This window comes from Panthera tigris, chromosome D1, assembly GCF_018350195.1.
Source record: "Panthera tigris isolate Pti1 chromosome D1, P.tigris_Pti1_mat1.1, whole genome shotgun sequence".
In the NCBI taxonomy this organism is placed as follows: Eukaryota; Metazoa; Chordata; class Mammalia; order Carnivora; family Felidae; genus Panthera; species Panthera tigris.
This window is the reverse complement of record NC_056669.1, coordinates 98,699,671-98,722,344: the sequence shown is the minus strand read 5'-3', so window position 1 is coordinate 98,722,344 and position 22,674 is coordinate 98,699,671. Positions and strand designations below refer to the sequence as shown.

The 22,674-nt window shown below is 46.9% G+C and overlaps 3 protein-coding genes across 5 annotated transcripts; 1 reads left to right on the top strand and 2 right to left on the bottom strand.

Moving 5' to 3' along the window:
* Positions 1-925: 925 nt before the first annotated feature.
* On the bottom strand, positions 926-6,145 carry NDUFS3 (NADH:ubiquinone oxidoreductase core subunit S3). Of its 2 annotated transcripts, none has more exons than XM_042957946.1 (7): positions 6,055-6,145; positions 5,758-5,823; positions 4,550-4,647; positions 4,189-4,338; positions 3,225-3,350; positions 2,973-3,092; positions 926-1,174 (listed from the first exon to the last, which is right to left on the bottom strand). In XM_042957946.1, exons 1-7 carry the CDS (start codon positions 6,071-6,073, stop codon positions 1,007-1,009), a joined length of 747 nt encoding a protein of 248 aa, XP_042813880.1. In that variant the 5' UTR covers positions 6,074-6,145; the 3' UTR covers positions 926-1,006. The 2 variants fall into 2 exon arrangements, with proteins under 2 accessions (XP_042813880.1, XP_007082225.3); XM_007082163.3 differs by lacking the exon at positions 6,055-6,145 and adding an exon at positions 5,924-6,048.
* KBTBD4 (kelch repeat and BTB domain containing 4) lies at positions 6,090-11,532 on the top strand. 2 transcript variants are annotated; one of them, XM_007082164.3, is made up of 4 exons: positions 6,090-6,153; positions 7,077-7,694; positions 9,382-9,488; positions 9,938-11,532. In XM_007082164.3, exons 1-4 carry the CDS (start codon positions 6,135-6,137, stop codon positions 10,796-10,798), a joined length of 1,605 nt encoding a protein of 534 aa, XP_007082226.1. In that variant the 5' UTR covers positions 6,090-6,134; the 3' UTR covers positions 10,799-11,532. The 2 variants fall into 2 exon arrangements, with proteins under 2 accessions (XP_007082226.1, XP_042813878.1); XM_042957944.1 differs by lacking the exon at positions 6,090-6,153 and adding an exon at positions 6,395-6,615.
* Positions 11,533-11,881: 349 nt separating this feature from the next.
* Positions 11,882-21,781, bottom strand: PTPMT1 (protein tyrosine phosphatase mitochondrial 1). The gene is made up of 4 exons (XM_042957945.1): positions 21,323-21,781; positions 21,142-21,222; positions 13,546-13,737; positions 11,882-12,221 (listed from the first exon to the last, which is right to left on the bottom strand). Exons 1-4 carry the CDS (start codon positions 21,710-21,712, stop codon positions 12,063-12,065), a joined length of 822 nt encoding a protein of 273 aa, XP_042813879.1. The 5' UTR covers positions 21,713-21,781; the 3' UTR covers positions 11,882-12,062.
* Between the last annotated feature and the right edge of the window lie 893 nt (positions 21,782-22,674).

Below are 22,674 nucleotides of genomic sequence, written 5' to 3'. Positions count from 1 at the left end.
TAGAAAACGGAGCTTGGTAGCAAACAGCTCCAGCTTGCCCCACCCTTCCCCCCACCCCCCAAGAGGTAGGAAAGAGCCCAGCCGTAACGCTACCTTACTATCTGTCCTCACCCCCAAAACATCCTGCAGCTGAACTCAGGCTTCAACACCCAGTCAGGCCCAGCCCAGCCTCCAGGGAGCCCCTCAGCAGCCAAAAGCATCAGCTGCAAAGCTTGGTCCTGCAACTGCACTGGTCCTCCAATGGCATGGTGAGCTGTTTGGGTGGTCTCATGGACAGGCAGAGTCGAGCACTTCCAACTTAGGTGCTCAGCCACCAGCCAAACAGGCCCCAGGCTGGCTGGGGTAGGGAGTCCTGTCCCCTGGAAGATAGAGCTGCAGCTTCCGAGTACGTTCTGCACCAGTCCTGGGACCTCTTTTGCTTGCTTACAACATTCTCAGTTCTGGCTAGAGTCTAGGAAGATTACCTTAGCCCAAACATGATGGGCCGTTAGATTGCAAGGAGGTTTCATGGCTCAAGACTCAAAAATGAGTCATGGCTTATGGAACCCTGTGGATGCTTAGATGAGATGGGGGGGGGGTTCCCTAGTTCCACCCAGGCCCCTCCATCCATCAGCTGCCACCAGACGGTCGGCTATAACAAGGAGTTTTCTCCTCTAGTTGTTAAGGGCCCTCCAGTTTTTAGGAAATGCCATGCCACACCCATCCTAAGCCCTGTGGACCATGAGAACTTTCCATTTCAGCTCCAGAACCCTCCCTCAGAAGTACATCCAGGCTTGCAGGTCACCATGACTGCAACTGCATTATTCAGTCCCATTAAAAGAGATTCCTGGTTTGGCAGAGTCTCTTTAAGGAAGAGGGAAAAACCCCTGCTGAATCTTCCCTTTCCCGAGTCAAGCTTCACGTCTACCCAAAAGCACACAAGAAGTGGTTAGTCTAAGGATTTTATTTACAGGGACGCTTAGTATAGATTAAGGCGTTTTCCAGTATCCACATGCCTTCCTTGGAGCTACTTGGTTTCAGGTTTCTTGTCCCCAGCTTCGAGCTTGAGACTTTCAGGGGGCTGCCGATAGGCAGGGAAAGCCTCCCAAGGGCTGTTCAGGTCAAACTTGCGGAACTCCTGGGCCAACTCCACTGGCTCAGCCACCACCCGCTTCACCTCATCGTCATAGCGTAACTGCAGAAGAGAAAAGCAGGCTTAAGCACTGAGGAAGACCTTGTTCAGAGCTGCTAAGGAGCCTACTTTCCCAAGGCTATGGGGGACTTCACCAGTCTCTTTACTTCCCTGTCCTTGACTGCTATCCCAGCCTCTGTCAACAAGTCTCCAGGCATGTCTGTATTACCAATCAAGTCCCATCCCAACCACAATCCAAAACGGCCTGCGATCACCCAGTCAGGCTCCCCTGCTCACCATCCCCACATCATAAGCTCTGAGCTGCTTTTGCAGCACAACTGACTTTGCTCACCCATCCACTCTTATAAGGAAATGCTTATAAGCATTTGTTGGGGATTAGGGAGCAAGTCTGTGGCTGAAAAGAGTAAACCTAAATTGGGAAGCACTCAAGTTCAGACCATGTGGCTTTGGCACTATCACTATAAAGATGCAAGGCAATAAATCTGGCATAGCTTTTCTTTTCTGTTTTTTGTTGTTGTTGTTGTTGCTGTTGTTGTTGTTTATTCATTTTCGAGAGAGAGCGAGAGAGAGCGAGAGAGAGAGAGAATGAGTGGGGGAGGGGCAGAGAGGAAGGAGAAACAGAATCTGAAGCAGGATCCAGGCTCTGAGCTGTCAGCACAGAGCCTGATGCAGGGCTAAACCCATGAACCGTGAGATTGTGACCTGAGCTGAAGTTGGACACTCAACCGACTGAGCGACCCAGGCATTGCTGGCATGGCTTTTCTTGTCTGGAGGATCAGCTGGATAAAGTAAAGACAAACAGGTGAAGAGGCAAACCAGGTAAGGGAGGCCAGACAGTGAAAATGAGGAGAGGCAAGGAGTCCTGACCAGAAGTAGCTTGAGAAGGAAATGGGACCATGCAAAACATGAAGAAAGCAGGCATATGTCGGTACAGAAGGGGGGATTGCCACTATCTCAGCATTTCTAAAAAGTTACTTTTCTACAAAATGACACATATGTTTGTATGCAATGGACCATCTTCCTGCTCATAAACAACCTGTAGCACAAGGGTGGTAAAGCAAAGCACTGAAATTCTTCGTAAGGCCCTTGTAGTCACATGTTACTAGTCCTGCCTTTAACCATCCTCAGGGGCTAAACATTTAGTGTCTTCCCTGTCAGCTGCCTTCTCAGAGATCCAGGGCAGGGTAAAATGATCCTCCACTTTCAGACCTGTGGACAAAGTGTGTCCTCAAGGTTGCCTTGGTCATTAAAATGATCATTATGATAATGGCTAATGTCAATTGAGTAATTACAATACACTAGGCTTTAACATCATTTAGCTCAATGTAAATCTTTTAAGTAGATTTTTATTTATTATTATTATTTTTTAAATTTATTCATTTATTTTTGAGAGAGAGAGAGCACACTTGAGTGAGGGGCAGAAACAGGGAGAGAATACCACGAGGTGCAGAGAGAGAGAGAGAGAGAGAGAGAGAGAGAGAGAGGAGCTCAAAGCAGGGCTTGAGCTCACCTGAAGCAGGGGCTCAGGCTCACAAACTGCAAGATCATGACCTGAGCCCAAGCTGGATGCCACACGGCTGAGCCACCCAGGCACCCCTAGCTCACTGTAAATCTTATTAGTTAAGTACTACTGTTCCTGTTTTGTAGATGAGAAAACTGTCATAGATAAATTAAGCAACAGACCCCAGATTACAAAACTGGGACTAGGATTTGATACAGAGCCTATGCTCTTAAATCACCACAATTCACAGACCATTATTTCCTGCCATGCTCAGCACACCCCAGGTTCCCTGCCAGTCTTTCCCTGAGGCCATTTGCCCTAGTTCAAGGTTCCTCCTACCTCAACGTAGCCAGATAGGGGAAAGTCTTTCCGGAAAGGATGTCCCTCAAAGCCATAGTCTGTCAGGATCCTCCTTAGATCAGGATGGTTAGCAAAAAAAACTCCAAACATGTCCCAGATCTAGAAAAAAAAGGCCCTCAGGCAACTCAGTCCATCAGCCAACACACGGGTGAGGATGCACTGCATGCAGTTATTTCAACTAATTCTGCAACTCTGGCCCAGAGGCAGGATCCACTATGTCCAGAAACTCACCTCCCTCTCATACCAGTTAGCTGCCTTATACACAGGAACAGTGGACTCAATGGGTGTCAGCTCATCTGTATAGGTCTTCACACGGATCCGGGAGTTGAAGCGCAGAGAGAGCAGGTTGTAAACAATCTAGAGAGAACAGAGGAGCTGGAAGACCAAGATGGCCACAGGGTCTGAGGCACGAGGTGGGTAAGGGTTCTACCTGTGAACCTGCCTTCTATCCTGAAGCTCAAAATCCTCAAGATTCTTATCTTTACAACTACTTCCAAAGGCCTAAGCTATGCTATACCTTAGGATGTCAGCATGCCTGTCTTTGCTCATGCTACTCCTGGCCCCAATCCTTAGCAAGCTAATTCCTGATCTCTTGGTCATCCTTTAAGATTCAGCACATTCTCTCTCCCTTCAAAGAAGCCTCCCATACAGGACTCTGAGAGCCCCTCTTGCAGTCTCATAACATCTAACATCCCATGCATTATATGTTATTACAGTAAGCTCTTTATGTGTCCTTCACCCTCACTAGAGCGTGGGGGACTCCTTGAGGGCAGGTGTTGGGTGCTACTTCTCCCTTGATCCCAGGATCTGGCCAATAGTAGATGATCAGTAAATATCAACAGCTAAATATATGGAGAACTTGCTCCATGCTGGCAATCTACCTGTACGATCTCATTTCATCCTCACAGCCACTCTGTATAAAGTAGGGACAGTTTCACATATATTTTGCACATAAGAAATCTAAAGCTTACAAAAACTAAACAAAATGCCTGAAGTCACATAGCCTGTTAGTGGCAGAGCTAGGATTCAAACTTGAGGTCTGCCTAATCCGAGGCCCCAGTTTAACTGCTGTGTTGTATTGTCTGACCCAAACCGAAACTGAGGAGGACTATGGTTCCCGTTGGTAGCTGTCATCCTAAAACTTGTCTGTCCCTTTTCTTTCCTTTACTCCCCAAACCTTCTCAAATCTCCTGACCTCAAAACGGTTTTGCCGGGTGGGGATGTCCACTGCTGTCAAGTCAGCCAAGGATTTGAACTGTGCATTGGTGTGATCCCTGAGGAAAGTCAGCACTGGGATGACTCCATCAGGATGGATACAGATCTCTAACTCATTGAAGCAAGACACCTGCAGACGTGGAAAGGGAAAGGTGAGGGGAAAAAGAGCTATTGAGAGAGCAGTTAACTTTAGCAGGAGTCTCCTGGTTGAGGGCAGAGAAAGCAGTCCAAGTGGGGTAGAAGAGTCTTTGGTTTCTTTGATACCAGGCTGCCTACTCCTACATGCCCTGAGAACATGGTTCTTTCTTGACCCATGACCAAACAACAATAGTGAATATTACCTGAACTTGTTGGACATACTTGGGCAGGATTTCAGCCACATACTCTCCAAAAGCTGAGAGCTGCTTGTGGGCCACATCATTCCGTGGTCGGACAGTGGCTGGAAGGAGAAGGCATATTTAACAAAGGAATGGAAAAGGCAGCAGCCATGCCTACATTCAGTCTCCTGGGTCTGTAAGGGGTATTGTGTCCCAGCAGGGCTCCCTGCAGAATCCTGAGGAAGGTGACAGTGGAGGGTTCCAGGGAATAGGAATTGATGAAAACTTAGGGAAAATGTCACCTACAGAGTCCACAAAGACTCTCCTTATTACTACTGCGTTTGGGGTGTTTGCCTCTTCTCAAAGCTACTCCCTAGTTCTTCCTTCACAATGCCTGCATTTTTGTTAAGCAGTGTGTCTCAATTCTTTTACCAGACCAGGAACTCTTTAAGGGTGGGAACAAGAATTTCTGCTTTTCTGTATCTCCTTATCACCTGGCTCACAGCAGGCTCTCAAGCTAAGAGCTGCAGGGCTGAAGAGCCCTCACAGATTAGTCAAAACCCTTTCCCCCCACCATTGAGGTAACTGAGGGCCAGAAAGGGGGAAATACCAGGTCTCTTGACTCCCAGTCTACTTATGTTGATTGTAATATATCTCCATACACGCATGCATGCAACCCTAAACCATGAGTACCCACACATCATAGACTGCACACATCATGGTTAAGTGTTGTCTGACTCTGGCAGCAGACAGGCCTGCTCTGTCACTCGCTAGTGCTGTGACTCTGGGTAAGTTACTTCTCTGCATTGTTTCCTAATGTATAGTAAGAAGAGCACAATGCTATCTACCTCGTTAAGACTATCCTAAGGACTAAGATCCCTCGCTAAATCGCTTAGCAAGGTGCTTGGCACACAAGAAGCACTCAATTAATGTGAATTACTATCATAATGGCTCTGAGACCCAAACGTTGTTTCCTGATCTCAAAGAGCTGACAGTTTAATCGGAGAGAAAAGGAATCATGGAAATGGACAGGGGTCAATCAAGGCCGTAACGGGGAGCTAAAAGGGCACAGCGAAGAGTTCGATTCTGCTTGCAAGAGGACCACTGCAGTCAGGTCTCCACAGAGATCTGCCAAAGGACGCAGGGAAGGGCATCCCAGGACAAGGGCAAATATCCAAAAGAATGAAGGGTCCCCCGCCTGTAGTCCCGAGAAGGGCCCGGCCCACACATACGGCGCGTGTCTGCCGCGACGCTTTCCCTCCTCACCGGCAGCAACAGCACGGAGGGTCGCCCGGCCACTGTACGGAAAAATAAGCGCAGAGTGAGGCCTGATATGCTCCCTGCGCCAGGCGCGCCTCCGCTCCCGCCCAGGGCCTCAGCCAGCTGCCCCCTGCTTACCCCTGGCCAACGCCACGGACCCTACGAGACCCCGCCACCAGCCCCTCGCAGCAGCCGCCGTCGCGGCCATGTTCCAGGTTACAGACCAGGCATCCAAGACCCACAGGACACGGAACCCCAAGGGCACGGACCGGAAGCGGAAGCATGCATCTGATTTTCTTCCGGGCGGACGCGGGGCTAGAAGCAGAGGTTCCGGGTTCCGGGCTTCGGAATGAAAGGAGGGAAAACAGGTGAGAAACCGAGGCAGGCAGGTGGGGAAGCCGTGAGGTGAACGTAGCCCGAGTTTGGTGTGGTAGAGACTGTAGAGAAGGCGAGGACCCTAATGAACTGGAGGGGTGAGAGGAGGGGAAGGGGCAGGGGTCTGGGTTCCACATTCCACACCCCTCCCCCGCTCCCTGAGCTAAGCTTTTGACGAGGGCCGGCGGGCGTGGCCGGGAGGGGGCGTGGAGGGGACAGGGGAAGGGGGAGAGAAGAGTGGTTTCCCTAGCGACCGTTTCCCAGGCGACTCCAGGTGAAGCGGGGACACAGTACTTGGCGTTAGGCCTACTAGTGCCCCTTGCTGGGACGGCGGGGCTTCGTCTCTAGTTCTGGAACGGAGTCTTGGGAAGTCATCAGGGCGTGAGGGGGGAGAAGCTCAGAAAAGAGAAAATGTGGAGCTAACAGATGTCCCAGGCCAAGCCTCATATTGGAAGGTCTGGACTCCATGCACGTGGGGGAAGAGGGGCCTCGACCAGAAGGTCGCTGGGGTCTATTGGGTTCTCCTGCCCAGAGCCTCACTAGTTTTATGCCCAATAGTCATTTGGTTAGTAAGGCTTTTTGCCCGGCTTTTAATATCATAGATTTCCTCCAGTCGCTTGCTCTCATGTGTTGACCTAAATAGCCAGGTTTTTATTACATCATGGAAAGGAATATTGTTTTTATACGGAAACACCCAGAGTAGGACGTTTTATCGATTTCATTAGGAATGGAGTGTCACTGCAGGAAAATGAACCCAGCTTCGGTTGAAGGAGAGCTTCTGAGATGTCATTAGGGCCAGGACCAAGGCCAATCTTGGCCCACTTTGCTCTCACTTTTACCTTCTCCCTCCATAAATTGAACAGTTGGATTCATAGACTGTGAATTCCCCATTACTCAGGGTGGTATTGCTTTGCAGACAGCTGGCAGAGAGAGAAGTTGGCTGCCATGGAATCACCAGAGGAGCCTGGAGCATCCATGGATGAAAACTACTTTGTGAACTACACTTTCAAAGATCGGTCACACTCAGGCCGTGTGGCTCAGGGCATCATGAAACTGTGTCTGGAGGAAGAGCTCTTTGCTGATGTCACCATTTCGGTGGAAGGCCGGGAGTTTCAGCTCCACCGGCTGGTCCTCTCAGCTCAGAGCTGCTTTTTCCGGTCCATGTTCACTTCCAACCTGAAGGAGGCTCACAACCGGGTAATTGTACTGCAGGATGTCAGTGAGTCTGTCTTCCAGCTCCTGGTTGATTATATCTACCACGGGACTGTGAAACTTCGAGCTGAAGAGCTGCAGGAAATTTATGAGGTGTCAGACATGTATCAGCTGACGTCTCTCTTTGAGGAATGTTCTCGGTTCTTGGCCCGCACCGTGCAGGTGGGGAACTGCCTTCAGGTGATGTGGCTGGCAGACAGGCACAGCGATCCTGAGCTGTACACTGCCGCTAAACACTGTGCCAAGGCCCACCTGGCCCAGCTGCAGAGCACAGAGGAATTTCTCCACCTGCCCCACCATCTGCTCACTGATATCATCTCGGGTAAGTTGAGGGATGGGGCCCATCATACTCAGCTACTTGCATATGCTGTTTAGTGGACATTCTAGTTCAGGAGAAAGGAGCCTTCAGGCTTTCTGGTGTTAATTTACGTTATTATTCCTGGTAGGAATTTAGATGCCTTCTGAGAGATTCAGCTGCGAGTTAGCTGTTGTCACAGGCAATCCCTTTTAGGGGAGGAAACCTGGAAAATATAATAGTACTGTGCAATACACAGTTAACCCCTGAACGACGTGGGGATTAGGACTGCCAACCTCTGCGCAGTCAAAATTCCATGTGTAACTTTTGACTCCCCCAAAACTTTACAAATAGCCTTCTGTCGACCAGAAGCATTATCAATAACAAAAACCGTTAACACATATTTTGTATGTTGTACGTGTCATGTACTGTATGTATTGTGTTCTTACAATAAGGCTAGAGAAAAGAAAACGTTATTGGGAAAATCATAAGGAAGGGAAAGTACATTTACAATATTGTACTGTATTTATTGAATAAAACCCGCATATAAGTGGACCCACATAGTTCAAACCCATGTTTTTCAAGGGTCTATATACAAGTGTTGAATTAGAAAAAAAGCAGGGCTCACCCCCAAAATGTAGTGAGGAGCTGTTTGTATTTATACTCTGGTATCTTTTGTGTATAATTGTTCTCATCTATCCTGTACTTTGCACGTACTTGTGGGACTAGTTATCTAAGTAAATTGATGGGTCAAGGTATTTACATAAGGAACTTTTTTAAAACGAAGCTTACTTTGGCGGTGGGGGGATGGCTCAGTTGGTTAAGAATCTGACTCTTGGTTTTGGCTTAGGTTGTGATCTCGAGGTTCATGGGTTCGGGCCCTGTATCAGGCTCTGCACGTATGGCGTGGAGCCTGCTTGGGATTTTCTCTCCCTCTCTCTCTCAAAATAAATAAATAAATAAAATAAATAAACTTAAAATTATTTTTAAAAAACTTATTTTTTTAAAGTTTATTGAGAGAGAATGAGAGAGAGAGAGAATCCCAAGCAGGCTCCACATTAACAGCACAGAGTCCAACCCAGGGCTTGATCCCAGGAACTGAGATCATGACCTGAGCCAAAACCAAGAGTCGGAGGCTTAACTGACTGAGCCATCCAGGTGCACTTACATAAGAAACTTTTTAAGTGAGGGGCACCTGGGTGGCTCAGCCAGTTAAGCATCCGACTTCAGCTCAGGTCATGATCTCGCAGTCTGTGAGTTCGAGCCCTGCATCAGGCTCTATGCTGACAGCTCAGAACCTGGAGCCTGCTTCAGATGCTGTGTGTCTCCCTCTCTCTCTGCACCTCCCGTTTGTGCTCTGTCTCTCTCCCTCTCAAAAATAAACATTAAAAAATAAAATTAAAAAAAAGAAACTTTTTAAGTGATGCGGCAATTGTAGGTAAACAATCCTGGCCCTGCTAGTGAGGTATGCTATGCTTTAGCAGGTGTGAGCTCTGCAGCCTATAGACTGCTTCCATGGCAAATATGAGCATATCAAGTCGTCCATTCTGATTAAAAGAAATAATGCAATGTAGGTTAACTTCTTATACACACGCACATACATACATGGTGGTAGTATAACAAAGTGGTTTGTATCTTTAAAGCCACTGGCTCTAAATTTCCCTTTTGGATTGTTGGATTGCCATTGACCATGCCTTTCCTCTGGCTCTCACAGATGGAGTTCCATGTTCTCAGAACCCAACAGAGGCAATAGAAGCCTGGATCAATTTTAATAAAGAAGAAAGAGAGGCTTTTGCAGAGTCACTCAGGACTAGCTTGAAGGTAAGGCAGATTTCGCTTTAGGGTTGGGACACCATAATATCTATACATTCCAGCCATCTACTGATCTGGCCTCTTTGATACCTGGTGATGGTGATTAAGTCATCTCTGGCTCAAAGTTAAGAACTGGGGAGGAGGATGTGTGCATGAGCCTAGAAACCATAGCTCAGCCTCTGAGCTCCATAAAGTTCCTTGAGAGAACTACTTTCACCACTGCATTAATCCTAAGCACCTTTTTCCTAAACCACCAGCTCAGGATGAGAGCAACAGATTCTCTGCCCCAGCATATAATGACTGAAAGGTGAGAGTCAGGATGGCATACAGTAACCAGAGGGAAGTAGCAGGTTAGAGCAAGATACAAGTGTGTGGTCCAGAACCTTTAGATCTGTGTCTCAGCTGAGTCTTAGCCTAGAACTGATAGATGTCATCTATAATTTTAATTTTGCCAATAGGAGATCGGGGAGAATGTGCACATTTACCTGATCGGGAAAGAGTCATCTCGTACCCACTCGTTGGCTGTGTCCTTACACTGTGCGGAAGATGACTCCATCAGTGTAAGTGGCCAAAACAGCTTGTGCCACCAGATCACTGCAGCCTGCAAGCATGGTGGAGACTTATACGTGGTGGGAGGGTCCATCCCACGGCGCATGTGGAAGTGCAACAATGCCACTGTGGACTGGGAATGGTGTGCACCTTTGCCCCGGGACCGGCTCCAGCACACCCTGGTGTCTGTGCCTGGGAAAGATGCCATATATTCATTGGGTGGCAAGACACTGCAGGATACCCTCTCCAATGCAGTTATCTATTATCGGGTAGGTGATAACGTCTGGACAGAGACAACCCAGCTAGAGGTGGCTGTGTCAGGGGCTGCTGGTGCCAACCTTAACGGGATCATCTACTTACTAGGGGGGGAGGAGAATGACCTGGACTTCTTTACCAAACCTTCCCGACTCATCCAGTGCTTTGACACAGAGACAGACAAATGCCACGTGAAGCCCTATGTTCTGCCCTTCGCGGGCCGCATGCACGCAGCTGTGCATAAGGATCTGGTGTTCATCGTGGCTGAAGGGGACTCCCTGGTGTGCTACAATCCCCTCCTAGACAGCTTTACCCGGCTTTGCCTTCCTGAGGCCTGGAGCTCTGCCCCATCCCTCTGGAAGATCGCCAGCTGTAATGGGAGTATCTATGTTTTCCGGGACCGATATAAAAAGGGGGATGCCAACACCTACAAGCTTGACCCTGCCACTTCAGCTATAACTGTCACCAGAGGCATTAAGGTGCTGCTTACTAATTTGCAGTTTGTGTTGGCCTAAGGCTATAGGGGAAAAGCAGCTGACTTTTGCCCTCCCCTTTTCCAGCACCTATCCATCCAAACTCGAAGTCTCTGTGGCCCCGATCAGAGTACTATGTTATTTTTTTGGCACATGTTAGAAAGGGCAGCCCCTCAGTCCCTCCTGAACCCATAGGGGTGTTCCATTTGGGGCTTTTAGACTGCTGCTGTTGAGCTGGCTGCTTGAACGAAGAGTAGACAAGCCTGTCCTCTGCCGTCCCCTGGTAATCCTGTGCCTCATAGAACAAGCCTTTTCTCAGATCATAGGCACAGCCTCCCCTCTTTACCTGATCAGTGTTAAGTAACTTAAGCACCTCTGATCCAGGACAGACGGAAATGTGCCCCATCTTCCTTTTTTCTATAGCCTGCAAAGTGGGTAGTTGGTAATTTTTCCACAAAGAATTAGGTGTTAGAGTTTTCCTGCAGGCTTTGGTTGGGAGAATGCTCTAAGCTGAAGGTGTCCTTCACCAGCAAGCATCAACTCTAGAATTCAGGACTTGTGTCTGTTGTTTTCTCATCTCTGTCAGGAAATGTACAATATGGTTTTATTTTTGGCTTACTCCAAGGGGTAAGCCAGAAAGAAGTAGAAAGGATTATTTCTGATTAATAGCAGAAACTTTTTTCAAACTTAAATATATAAGGTCTCTACTCTTTTAAAAGCTCTAAGATAAACTAAGAGCTAGGAACTGTTCGTACAAATAAAAGTTTTTGAAGGGATCTGTGTGTCTGTTTTGAATTCTGAAGGAGTGACTTCCCTAGGGAAAATTGATTGCATACCCACACATTTCTAAGCTGCTTGGATCCCATACTTCCTTTTCTACATCCAGAATCACTGCTCCAAAAGGGAACAGAGCCCTGGGGAGCCAGTGAATTGGGGTCTGACAGTGGCAAAGAGCCTGAGCTGAGTATTTCTCCTCTCCTTCCTAGTGTTTAAATGTCTTTAAGTTGGGCTAAGTATCATTAGGCACAGTGTTAGATACACAATCGAGTTCTTTGACCCTATTCAAGAAAACAAAAACCCTCATTCCATATCCCCTTAGCCAGTGAATTGAAGCCACACTAAATCTCTCTCTTAGCACACAACAGTGTTACTTCAGGAAAGTGAAACAAGACAAGGGGAGTGAAATTATCCATTACTTAGCACATTCCTGCTTTGTCAAGTCTGGGCTTAAGCCCCCTTGGTCCTGTTACACTATTTGATTCTGTAGCAAGCAGGGTCGTCTTGAGTTCTTTCTAATCTGTGTATTTCACGTCTGTGATGTGTGGTAAGTCTCCTTCTTTGCTGCCCCTGCAGTAATCTCCTTGTGGAACTCTTTAAGAACTTCCAACTGGCCAGATCTGATGTGGATGTGTGACCGGATCTTGGTGATGGCTCTTATGGCCTCCTCTGGACTCCAGTTGTACACCTGAAGTACAGGATTGGGAAATCAGAGAAAGAAAGGAGGAGGTGTTAAGGTGTTCTTGACCTAATAACAGATGCTAAAGGCCCTTAGAATTTCATTATTTTAAAAACTCCATTTTGAGGGGAGTTAAAAAACATGCCTCATATATTATAAATGGCGGGGGTGGGGGGCACTTTTATTCCCTCGGCCAACTAGTCCCACAATACTTGCAATGGGCTGGGAGGTCAAGTCAGTCTTTCTACCTAATTCTTGCTCTGCCAAACCCTGAAAAAAGAAGGTTGAACATGCAAAGCTGAGATCCTATTTGAAGCTGGCATAGGCCTATCAGATGTCCTCTGGGAGCTGGGCTGTTGGTTAGAAGTTTCCTGGAGAGAGTACATGGTAGATGTTTTTATGTAACTTGTCACCGTGGCTGGGAAAACAGCACTTTTTAGATTTACCAGGAGGGTTATCTTTGTGTTCTAAGGATACATATTGGTTTAGAACTCAACAGAACAAAGAATCTACAGATTTCAAGCCCTCTGAGTCAATTCTCACTCAGCCCAAAATATCCTCCTGAGAACCCATTTCCAGTAAATGGAGTCCTAATGATCAAAGCTTTAATACTGTTAAATCATGTACTTACCAGTCCACAGTAACTCAGAGCGATGCCTATTACATGTACATTTCCTTTTTCCTTAAACTATCCACATAACTTAATAAATGCTCTACAGGGGCCAGATAGGTAACAAAAATGAGTCAAGTTGGGGGGTGTATAACAGTCCATTTAGTAATGGACTAAAGAGTATTTGCTTGTAAATACTCTTGAAAGTATCACACCTACCAGTCATAAGGTGATAGGCAAAATTCCATTGGAGCCTCTGTTTCTAGACACAAATGTCTAGAACTTTATTCTGAAATACTTTAAGAAATCTTGAGTACTATAGGGCTATAAGTGATCAGCACTACTACCTAAAGTACTGGATTTCCTGAGTGCTATTTATAAAAAGTGCTTTAGCCTTTTACTGGTGTTAACATCCTTTGCGCTTCATTTTTTGAGTGCCTGCTGTAGGTCAGTGCTTGACATACTTTCTCGTTCAAACCTCAGAACAAATTTAGTTTGAGGAAACTGAGCATCAGAGAGGGGAAGACACTTTAGCCTAAGGTCACACATCTGGTAGGTAGCAACGCCAGAGGTCAGCCTATCCGCAAAATCCAGGTGCTTTCCATCTCCCAACAGCCTGTAACTGGGGACATGGCTCCTTCTAGGAAGGCCTGCCAATAGACCATGCTACTGAAGTTCTAGAAATCTGCTGTAAATGGACCCGTCCAGAAAGACCTTTCCTACCTGAATCAGATACGCTGCGACCATAGTAGCACTTCTGGAACGCCCAGCCTTACAATGCACGTAGACACACTGGCCCAGCGACTGATACTTGAGAGCAAACCGGACTCCTTTCTGGAGGTCAGCCAAGGTTGGGACTCCAGTCATGTCTACTGTGCTGAGTCGCAGCTGCTCAACTCCTACATTCTTCCACTCCTGGAACCAAGTCCGCCAGCATAAAAAAGAGAATGAAAGAAACCTGACATGAGTGCTATGAATATGGGCTCCTAAGAAGCAGCAAAACAACAAGGAAGCTTCAGAGTTTACTACAGCGTGAATACACTGTTCACTTTTTTTTAAACAAGAAACTTCTTACAGAAATGCCTTTAAAATGGCTGACCTGCATGGTTGGTCTTTGATCAAACAACAGCTGTGCTACTGATTTAGAATTATGTCTAATATTTAAAAAAAATTTTTTTTAAGTTTATTTGAGACAGAGCGTGAGCAGGGGAGGGGCAGAGAGAAAGGGAGAGAGGGAGAATCCCAAGCAGGCTCCATTCAGTCAGTGGTCAGTGAACAGAGCCCAACACAGGGCTGGAACTCACAAAACCATGATCATGACCTGAGCCAAAATCAAGAGTTGGATGCTGGGGCGCCTGGGTGGCTCAGTTGGTTAAGTGTCCAACTTCGGCTCAGGTCACGACCTCACAGTTTGTGGGTTCGAGCCCCATATTGGGCCCTGTGCTGACAGCTCGGAGCCTGGAGCCTGCTTCGGATTCTGTGTCTCCCTCTCTCTGCCCCTTCCCTGCTCACACACACACTCTCTCTCAAAAATAAACATTAAAGAAAAAAAAAAAAAAAAGAGTTGGATGCTTAACCGAGTAAGCCACCCAGACCCCTAAAATGTTCTTAAAGTACACGTTGGGTATTTTATCTTCAGCTGCAAAATATTAGCTGTATTAAAATTCATCTACAAAAGTTGTGTAACTTTATGGATAATCTTGGCACCCGTGTAGTGACGCAGCTGCAGGATTGGGGTACTATATTTTGCAAGAGCTTTCTATTTCTTTATCTATAAGTGTCCTTTTTACTTTACCTTTTTTTTTTTTTTTTTTGAGATTGCATGGTAGAAAATAGAGTTACCATTTTAAAATTAAAACAATGCACCTACCTTTATTAGTGCAGTATTATCACTTCAGAAGAAGAAAAGAATAAGCAATAGGGGAAATAAGCCCTCTGGCATTATCAGACTATTTATTTATTTGAATTTTTACCTTGAGACTCCAGATAGGGGGGCATCTGGCTGGCTCAGTACAGCATGTGACTCTTGATCTCTAGGTTAAGCATGTGACTCAGTAGAGCATATGACTCTTGATCTCTAGCCCCATCTTGGGCATAGAGATTACTTAAAAATAAAATCTTTAAAAAAAAAAGAGAGTCCTGATAGGCTCCAGCTAATGGTTATTAATCTGTCTAGCTGGAACCAAAGACTTTATCACTGAGTGAAGGTCAATATTTTATACTGCGTATGAAATTAACACAAAACAGCAATTTTGCAGCATGTGACTTTGTATCAATTATACCAGATATACCTAGGGAGCTTGCTAAATATTCACATTCCTGGACCCCACCCTAAAGTTCCCAAGTCATAATTTCTCAGGGGTTGTACATAGGAATCTGCTATTTTAACAAGACTTCCAGATAATATTTAGGCTTATTAAAATGTGAGAACCACTGCCTTGGACATTTTTTTTCTCTAGGCTAGTTGGATAATATAGCTGCATCATACAAGTGTCAATGCCTCACAGCCAGAGACCAAGTACTTTTTGTGACTCTTGTTCCACAGGAATGATCACACTAAGGAACATTTACCATTTTGGCTAATAATTCCTGAGGCCTTGTAGCAAAGTACTTTAGGAAATCCAAGGAACTGTTGTCCATTTCTTAAAAATGTATGTCATCAGGGTGCTTAGGTAGCTCAGTCAGTTAAGTGTCAGGGGCTCTTGATTTCTGCTCAGGTCATGATCTCACAGTTTGTGAGTTGAGCCCTGCGATGGGCTCTGCACTCACAGTGTGGATCCCGCTTGGGATTCTCTCTTTCCCTCTCTCTCTGCCCCTCCCGCGCTCTCTCAATAAACTTTTTAAAAAAGTATGCCATCACTAATCAATGTATCTTAAATGTGAGTCCATTTTTAAGGTTACAAAAAAAACCTACCAGTTGAAATAACAGCATCTTCATTAGGCTGTATCAGTACAATAAACAAGGACAAAAAAAGTGCTAATAGATGGCAAACACTATAAAGACAGGGCAACATCTTTATATAAAGACAGCACAATGTCTAATAACCTTAGTTCCACAAACAAGCTTTCAAACTCAATGAAAATTATGTTTTAGGTCTGCACTCTTTTACGACAATTCTCTGGAGTTCCATACATCGTTAACATATGAGTAAAAATTCCATCAATGCCAAATGAATCATACACTTTTTCAATGGGTTGTTTTATAAATTTCTCTTGGGGGCTGGAGGTGGCTTTTCTTCTTAGAGTTTATAGGGCCTTCATCTTAAATGCCTAAGACAATGCCTGACCTTAGTGCTGAGTGAGTGTTGAATGAATGAAATCAGCAAGCCATAGAGAAGTTGCCTTTCGGTTTGGTTACTGACTTGAGTTACTGAAATTAAAAATACCTTTGTGTACAAAGGAGTAGTCAGACTTTGTCAATTCTACTTTATATATATACACACTTATTTATTTCAAGAGTGAGAGAATCCCAAACCAACTCTCACCATCAGTGCAGAGCCCTATGCAGGCCTTGTGAGAAATAAGCCTACTGGCCCATTCAAAGAAGGGACACGGAGACTCAGAGCACAGTGAGGCCAGGGTTTAATCAACATTCTTACGAGAGCAGGTGCCTGATGGACAGGCACACTCGGGGCAGTTGCAGCAGGCAATTTATCTCCTAGCATGAAGTCGTTCCCCTGATTCCTCATTGGCTAAGTACTACAGAGATTACAGCCTTACCTGGAAGTCGCCTATGCCCATGTAAGGCCAAAAAGTAATCTGATTGGAACAAATGTACATTCCTTGAGGTGATGCAGAGACCTCAGTTCTTTGGCACGTGCTCATTGCAAAGCCTGCGAAAAATAAGCCGGCAGGAGAGGGGAAGAAGAACCAGGAAGTGAAAGGTCTCCCAAAGGAGATTTGGGACTCCATTGTGCTGGGGTGAGGGGTTCGTATATATTTCCAATAGGGTCTAAACCTATTGTTAACTAGACAACTCAGCTTATATTTGGTATTTCTGAAAATAAATCCTCTCACTTAATTTCTCACAATCCCTCCTCTTCTTTTCTAAGTAGATTCTGTTTTCATTTTTAGGTTATTTTGGGCACAAGGCACAGACATTTGTTTCTTAAGAGGAATCTTCCTCCCCTGCCCCCAGAGGGTTTGCTGTGGCTGCACTCCCAGCATTGTTCCAAAATGTGTGTGTGTGTGTGTGTGTGTGTGTGTGTGTGTGTGTTTCCACCCAGGGACCTCAGGTCCTAACCTTTCCCTCTCTGCCTACTGAATCCCATCTTTTCATATCATATTCCCCACTTTGAACACGTGACTCCTAATTCCCATTAGGAATTGGGATGATGACTGATCTTAACTGCTTCCTGCTGAAAGGGTATGGCAGTCAGGGCAGGTTCAGAGGTCGATCCAGAGGTCCAAAATAATGAGAGGGTATTTGGAACGTCTTAGGTTAGCAAAATTTTCTTATTTTTCTGGCATATGTGCAACGGCTTCTACAAATGACATACAAAAAGAATATTAGATCAACAAGCATTAATATTCCAAACGCAATGCCTCCTAGGAAGGAGGTCACACCATGGGATGTAAAGATGTACTGTAGCCATCCAAAAAGTCCCTGAACTGTCTGGTCAATTTTTTTTTTTTTCCAACTATAGCTTTTCCGCCCTCTTCCATATTTATTTGGATCTTGTGATATTGTTGCTTAGAATAATTAAGCTTTTGAACTGGTTTTTGGTTCTCAGTCCTCAAAATCTTCCGTTGCCCATCAAGTTTCCATAGGAACAACTCCATAAGGCGTATTTAATTTTACCTCAAGGAAAGACTGACCTTTGATATCCAGATTACTATAAGTTTAGGCAACTGTTTATCCGTCCTGGAGGGAGTAGCACTATAGTCCCTAATTCAGTCATAATGTCTTTTTCTAGCAAGGGAGTGGGGCTCTCTGGCATTATAAAAACAAAGAATGTGAAAAAAAAAAAAAAAAAAAAAAGTCTCCCTGTATACACCCCAGAGGCTGAGAGAAAAAGTTAGTCTTAAGTTTTCTGGAGACACCTCTAATCATTACTCTGCATTTGGATGGTTGGCCGGGAATGGAAAGGACAGAAAAGGTGGCTCCAGTGTCAAGAAGGAAATCAACTGGCTTTCCTTCTATTTCCAGAGTTACCTGAGGCTCTGGGTTTCCAATAAAGTTGGTTCAGGGGAGCCAACCATGAAGAACCTCGGGCGAGATCAGTTCTTTTCAGGGGCATTGGTTATTTGAGCCTTTCAGGTCCCCGAGGGCATTCAGATTTTCCAGTGACTGACTCCACACCAGGGGCATGGCTTATGGGGGTTTCAACTTCCATTGCCCCTCTGAGGACATTCTTGTTTCCAGTGCCCTAAATAGCCACATAAATGGCACTGGTGCCAGGACCTTGGGAAGCCGAATGAGTGACAAATTTGTCCTTTAGAATCATCTGAGCTTTGGCAGGGGGTAACAGGGGAGATAGCTGTATATTTAACTTTAACCTTTTCAGGAAGGCCACCAGGCTTTCATCCTGTGTCTGTAAAATAGTGGCTAATTTAGCATGATTTAAGATTTTAACCTTCGACCTCCTTTGATTTCTTGGAAATGGCAACGATACCATTCTGCAATGGGATTATCATAGTCCCAATTAGGATCTTGGGGAGGAACTGCCTGAACCCCAGTAGGGAACTGGGAGCTCCCTATAGGACCTCCAGTCCCATGATAATTAAGGAGTCAATCATCCCCATATCTCTCAGCTGCTGCCAAAACAGAACGCTTCTCTATCTCATTAAGAGTCTGATTCAACAAAAGCATTATTTCTTTCCAGGCCAACTCAAAAAAAACATTCCTAATATTCTGAAAGGCCTCTATATTTTATCCAGATCATCAGGAAATTTACCTATTCTTTTACCTGTGTTAAACCTTGCAATGAAAAAGGTACTTGTGATCTTATCATGGTGGTGTCTCCCTGTGTTTCTCCTTCTGGCACTCTAGCTTCTCGTAGGGGAGGCCCGCCTGTTACGGGGAGGGCCTGGATAAGGTGGGCAGCAGGGAACAGAAGTGCATGTGTTTTTCTTTTGTTGTTGTTGTTTTTAATGTTTGTCTTTGAGAGAGAGAGACAGAGCATGAGCGGGGGAGGGACAGAGAGAGAGGGAGATACAGAATCCAAAGCAGGCTCCAGGGCTCGAACTCAAATGGTGGTGAGATCATGACCTGAGCAGAAGTCAGACACTTAACCGACTGAGCCACCCAGGCGCCCCTAGAAGTGCATGTTTTTAAGTACAAGTCAGCACACACTGGGCTAAGTGTAGCAAAATGGCTCCCATGTATCCCAGTAAAAGCCCTTTGTATTGTTATAATCCTCCATACCTCATATGCCTTGCAGAAATAACATAAATGTGGAGCATTTGGAAGCCCGCAGCGAGGGTATTGCCACCATTTCCCCAGCTTTTATTATGTTTATTTTTATTTTTGAGAGAGAGACAGAGCATGAGTGGGGAGAGGCAGAGAGAGAAAGGGAGACACAGAATCTGAAGCAGGCTTCAGGCTGTCAGCACAGAGCCCGATTTAGGGCTCACACTCACTAACTGTGAGATCATGACCTGAGCCCAATTTGAAGTCGGATGCTTAAATGCCTGAGCCACCCAGGTGCCCCTCCCCAACTTTTAAATTTTTTTTTTATTTTTTTTTTATTTTTGGGACAGAGAGAGACAGAGCATGAACGGGGGAGGGGCAGAGAGAGAGGGAGACACAGAATCGGAAACAGGCTCCAGGCTCCGAGCCATCAGCCCAGAGCCCGACGCGGGGCTCGAACTCACAGACCGCGAGATCGTGACCTGGCTGAAGTCGGACGCTTAGCCAACTGCGCCACCCAGGCGCCCCCCAACTTTTAGATCAGAGGAGAGGCAATTTAAATTTTCTACCAGTGTACTTTTAAAATCCATTCATTTTTTTTTTTAACGTTTATTTATTTTTGAGACAGAGAGAGACAGAGCATGAGCGGGGGAGGGTCAGAGAGAGGGAGACAGAATCCGAAACGGGCTCAGGCTGTCAGCACAGAGCCCGACGCGGGGCTAGAACTCACGGACCGTGAGATCGTGACCTGAGCCGAAGTCGGACGCTTAGCCGACTGAGCCACCCAGGCGCCCCCGTTAAAATCCATTCATTTTAACTTTAATCTGTCCTGACCACATAATATTCCTTTCCAAAGATTTCCCTTCACAAACCTTCTACAACTTTCCTTTGCATTTAGATTTTGTCCGAAGCCATTCCTCTCCAAACTACTAATCTGATTCAGGACAAAATTATTTTTTTTTCTTTTTACCTCCAATAAATAATGGATTTCTTTTTTTTTTTTTTTTAACATTTATTTATTATTGAGAGACAGACACAAATCACGAGCAGGGGAGGGGCAGAGAGAGGGGGAGACACAGAATCCGAAGCAGGCTCCAGGCTCTGAGCTATCAGCACAGAGCCCGCCCCGGGGCTCGAACTCACAAACCAGGAGACCATGCCCTGAGCCAAAGCCGGACGCTTAACAGACTGAGCCACCCAGGCGCCACTCCTTTTTTTTTTTTTTTTTTTTTTTTTAACATATCTACTTTTACATACAAAGTTGCTTTCCTTATTTCCATCAGCATTAACTGCATTTAGCAGAATTTTAACTTTTAGAAACTTTAGTCTCCAGTGAAAATTAACCATTTTAAGTGTCTTTTTGCCAACAAATTGCAGCTGAGATAACATAAGCTTACTTGACTTTTAGTAAACCTAGGTAATAAAAACATTAAGGCAGCCATGAGTTCGAGGAAGGTCATGTTCCGCATGTTTCAGGGGTCTATCAGTGGGCAGCAAGCTGTAAGGAGATTTATTTAAGAGGGCGGGGGTATTTCCAATAGGTTGTAAGCCTATTGTTAACTAGACGGCACAGATTTTATTTGATTATTTCTGAAAATAAATCATCTCACTTCTCAATGCTCCAACTCACTAACAGGGGATCAAGACCTGAGCCCAAGGCGGGGGGGAGTGGGGGGGTGGGGTTGGCCCTTACCCGATTGAACACCCAGGCGCCCCTCAATTCCACTTTTAAATGCCTTTCATATCAGTTTCTTTTTCATAATTAATTTCTACCTCCAGCCGCAGTCATTAAAGCTTAGAGGACCAGACCCCCCTCCTGAAGCGGCGAAAAAGCCTGGGGCACGTGTCTCACGGGTACGAGCACCCGCAGCTCCCTCTCCCCCAACCTCCTCCGGCTCTCCTAGACCCAGGGTGGCGGTGTAGGCTGGCGGACGCCGCTGCCCGAGCCCCCGCTCCTGGCCCCTCACCTTTGAGGAGTTACACAGGAACCGCGTCTCGTACTCCTCGTTCATGGTGATCACCCCGCGCACGTTCTCGTCCTGTACCAGCTGCCGAGGCAAAAACAGGGCTCAGAGAGGGCCGCCGAGGCGCGGGCGGCGCTCGCCGGCTCCCAGGCCCGGCTCGGCCGGGCCTCCCTTCCCGGCTCACCCGGCGCGTCATGCTCCGCAGCGGCAGCGCGCCCAGCAGCACCGTGGGGTCGATGCGGTGGTACCAGTCGCGGCGCGCTCGGCCAGGCACCTTACCGCGGAACAGGGTGTACAGCAGCGTCGGGTAGAAGAGCACCCGGGCCAGGCCGGCCTCCAGAAATGTGCCGGCCGCCATCCCGCCCCACCCGGCCTGGCAAAGCGGCGGCCTGCCCGCGCCCAGGCTCGCGGTCGGCGGCCGCGAGGAGAGCCCCGAGGGCGACGAGGGCGGAAGGTCGTCCGCCGCCTCCCGCGAAGGCGACGCGGTCTGCGCGGCCGCCTCGGACTCGGAGACTTCGGGCCTGGCCTCCGGATGCTCCGCGGGAGAGCCCGGGGCCCCCGGGCCCGGCTCCATGGCTCCGGAGGAGGGGCCGCCGGCCTGGGGGAGGGACCAGGATTTCCTGGCGGGCTAGGGGGACCCCGGCCGTGGGAGGGCGCGTCCTGGACCCGCGGCCTGCGACTCTACCGCTGGTGAAGCAGGGACCCATGCCCGTAACCGGTGCCCCCCCGCCCCCCGCCGCCTTCGCGAGGGAGGGAGTTGCGACCCTAGGCGAGGGGAGCTCTGCCCCCCTGCGTGTGCGACCGCCCCGGGAGGAGGAAGGGCGGGTCCTGGCCACTTTTCCGAATCCCGGGCCAGAGGGAAGGGGCTGCGACCCCAGGTAAGGGTGAGACCAGACCCGGAAGAGACCCTGTGGTGGGGGCCTGTGGGTATGGTGGAAGGGGAGAGTGGAAAAAGGGGCTTTGGGCTGTTAGGCAGGGGAGCTACTTTGGAGGAGAGGGCTGGCAGGGCACCTGGGTTGATATGGCCCTCCCCCCATTCCCCACCCTCCCGATCGGCCACAACTCGTTGCTCCCTCCTGCCCAAACCGCAGTGTGTATGCGTTTATGTATATAAAGAAAAAATATATAAATATAATGTCTGCAACAAATTATGAAGATATATTAAGAAAATACTGTGATAAGCTTGTATGTAAAAACTGCAACCTACAGAGAGGTAAGAGGAATGGGTCTAATGCTGGCTATTTACATTTAAATGGAATGTGCATCTGGTGCTTTTTAAAAACGTTTCTTTTCAACTTGTAAAAGTAATCCATACATATTCAGGATGCCTGGCTGGCTCAGCCGGTGGAGCGTGAGACTCTTGATCTCGGAGTCTGAATTGGAGCTCCACCTTAGGGATAGAGTTTACTTAAGAAATAAAAAATAATACATACTCGTAACAACTGGAAAATACAAAGAAGTCGAATTTATTCTAATTACCTATAATTCCACCACCTCAAATACATGTTTTCTTCCAATTTCCTATGGGTACCACTA

What these genes read in the sequence shown, in the direction of transcription:
- NDUFS3 (XM_007082163.3), bottom strand. Translation starts at nt 5,993, where the DNA reads ATGGCCGCGACGGCGGCTGCTGCGAGGGGCTGGTGGCGGGGTCTCGTA. An exon ending in GTCCGTGGCGTTGGCCAGGG is followed by an intron (nt 5,824 to 5,923) that starts GTAAGCAGGGGG and finishes TTTTCCGTACAG; the next exon opens with TGGCCGGGCGACCCTCCGTG. An exon ending in CCCTATCTGGCTACGTTGAG is followed by an intron (nt 1,175 to 2,972) that starts GTAGGAGGAACC and finishes TCTCTTCTGCAG; the next exon opens with TTACGCTATGACGATGAGGT.
- KBTBD4 (XM_007082164.3), top strand. An exon ending in GCTCACTGATATCATCTCGG is followed by an intron (nt 7,695 to 9,381) that starts GTAAGTTGAGGG and finishes TGGCTCTCACAG; the next exon opens with ATGGAGTTCCATGTTCTCAG. An exon ending in CACTCAGGACTAGCTTGAAG is followed by an intron (nt 9,489 to 9,937) that starts GTAAGGCAGATT and finishes TTTTGCCAATAG; the next exon opens with GAGATCGGGGAGAATGTGCA.
- PTPMT1 (XM_042957945.1), bottom strand. Translation starts at nt 21,712, where the DNA reads ATGGAGCCGGGCCCGGGGGCCCCGGGCTCTCCCGCGGAGCATCCGGAG. An exon ending in TCCTGTGTAACTCCTCAAAG is followed by an intron (nt 13,738 to 21,141) that starts GTGAGGGGCCAG and finishes ACTTGGTTCCAG; the next exon opens with GAGTGGAAGAATGTAGGAGT. An exon ending in TCGCAGCGTATCTGATTCAG is followed by an intron (nt 12,222 to 13,545) that starts GTAGGAAAGGTC and finishes CCTGTACTTCAG; the next exon opens with GTGTACAACTGGAGTCCAGA.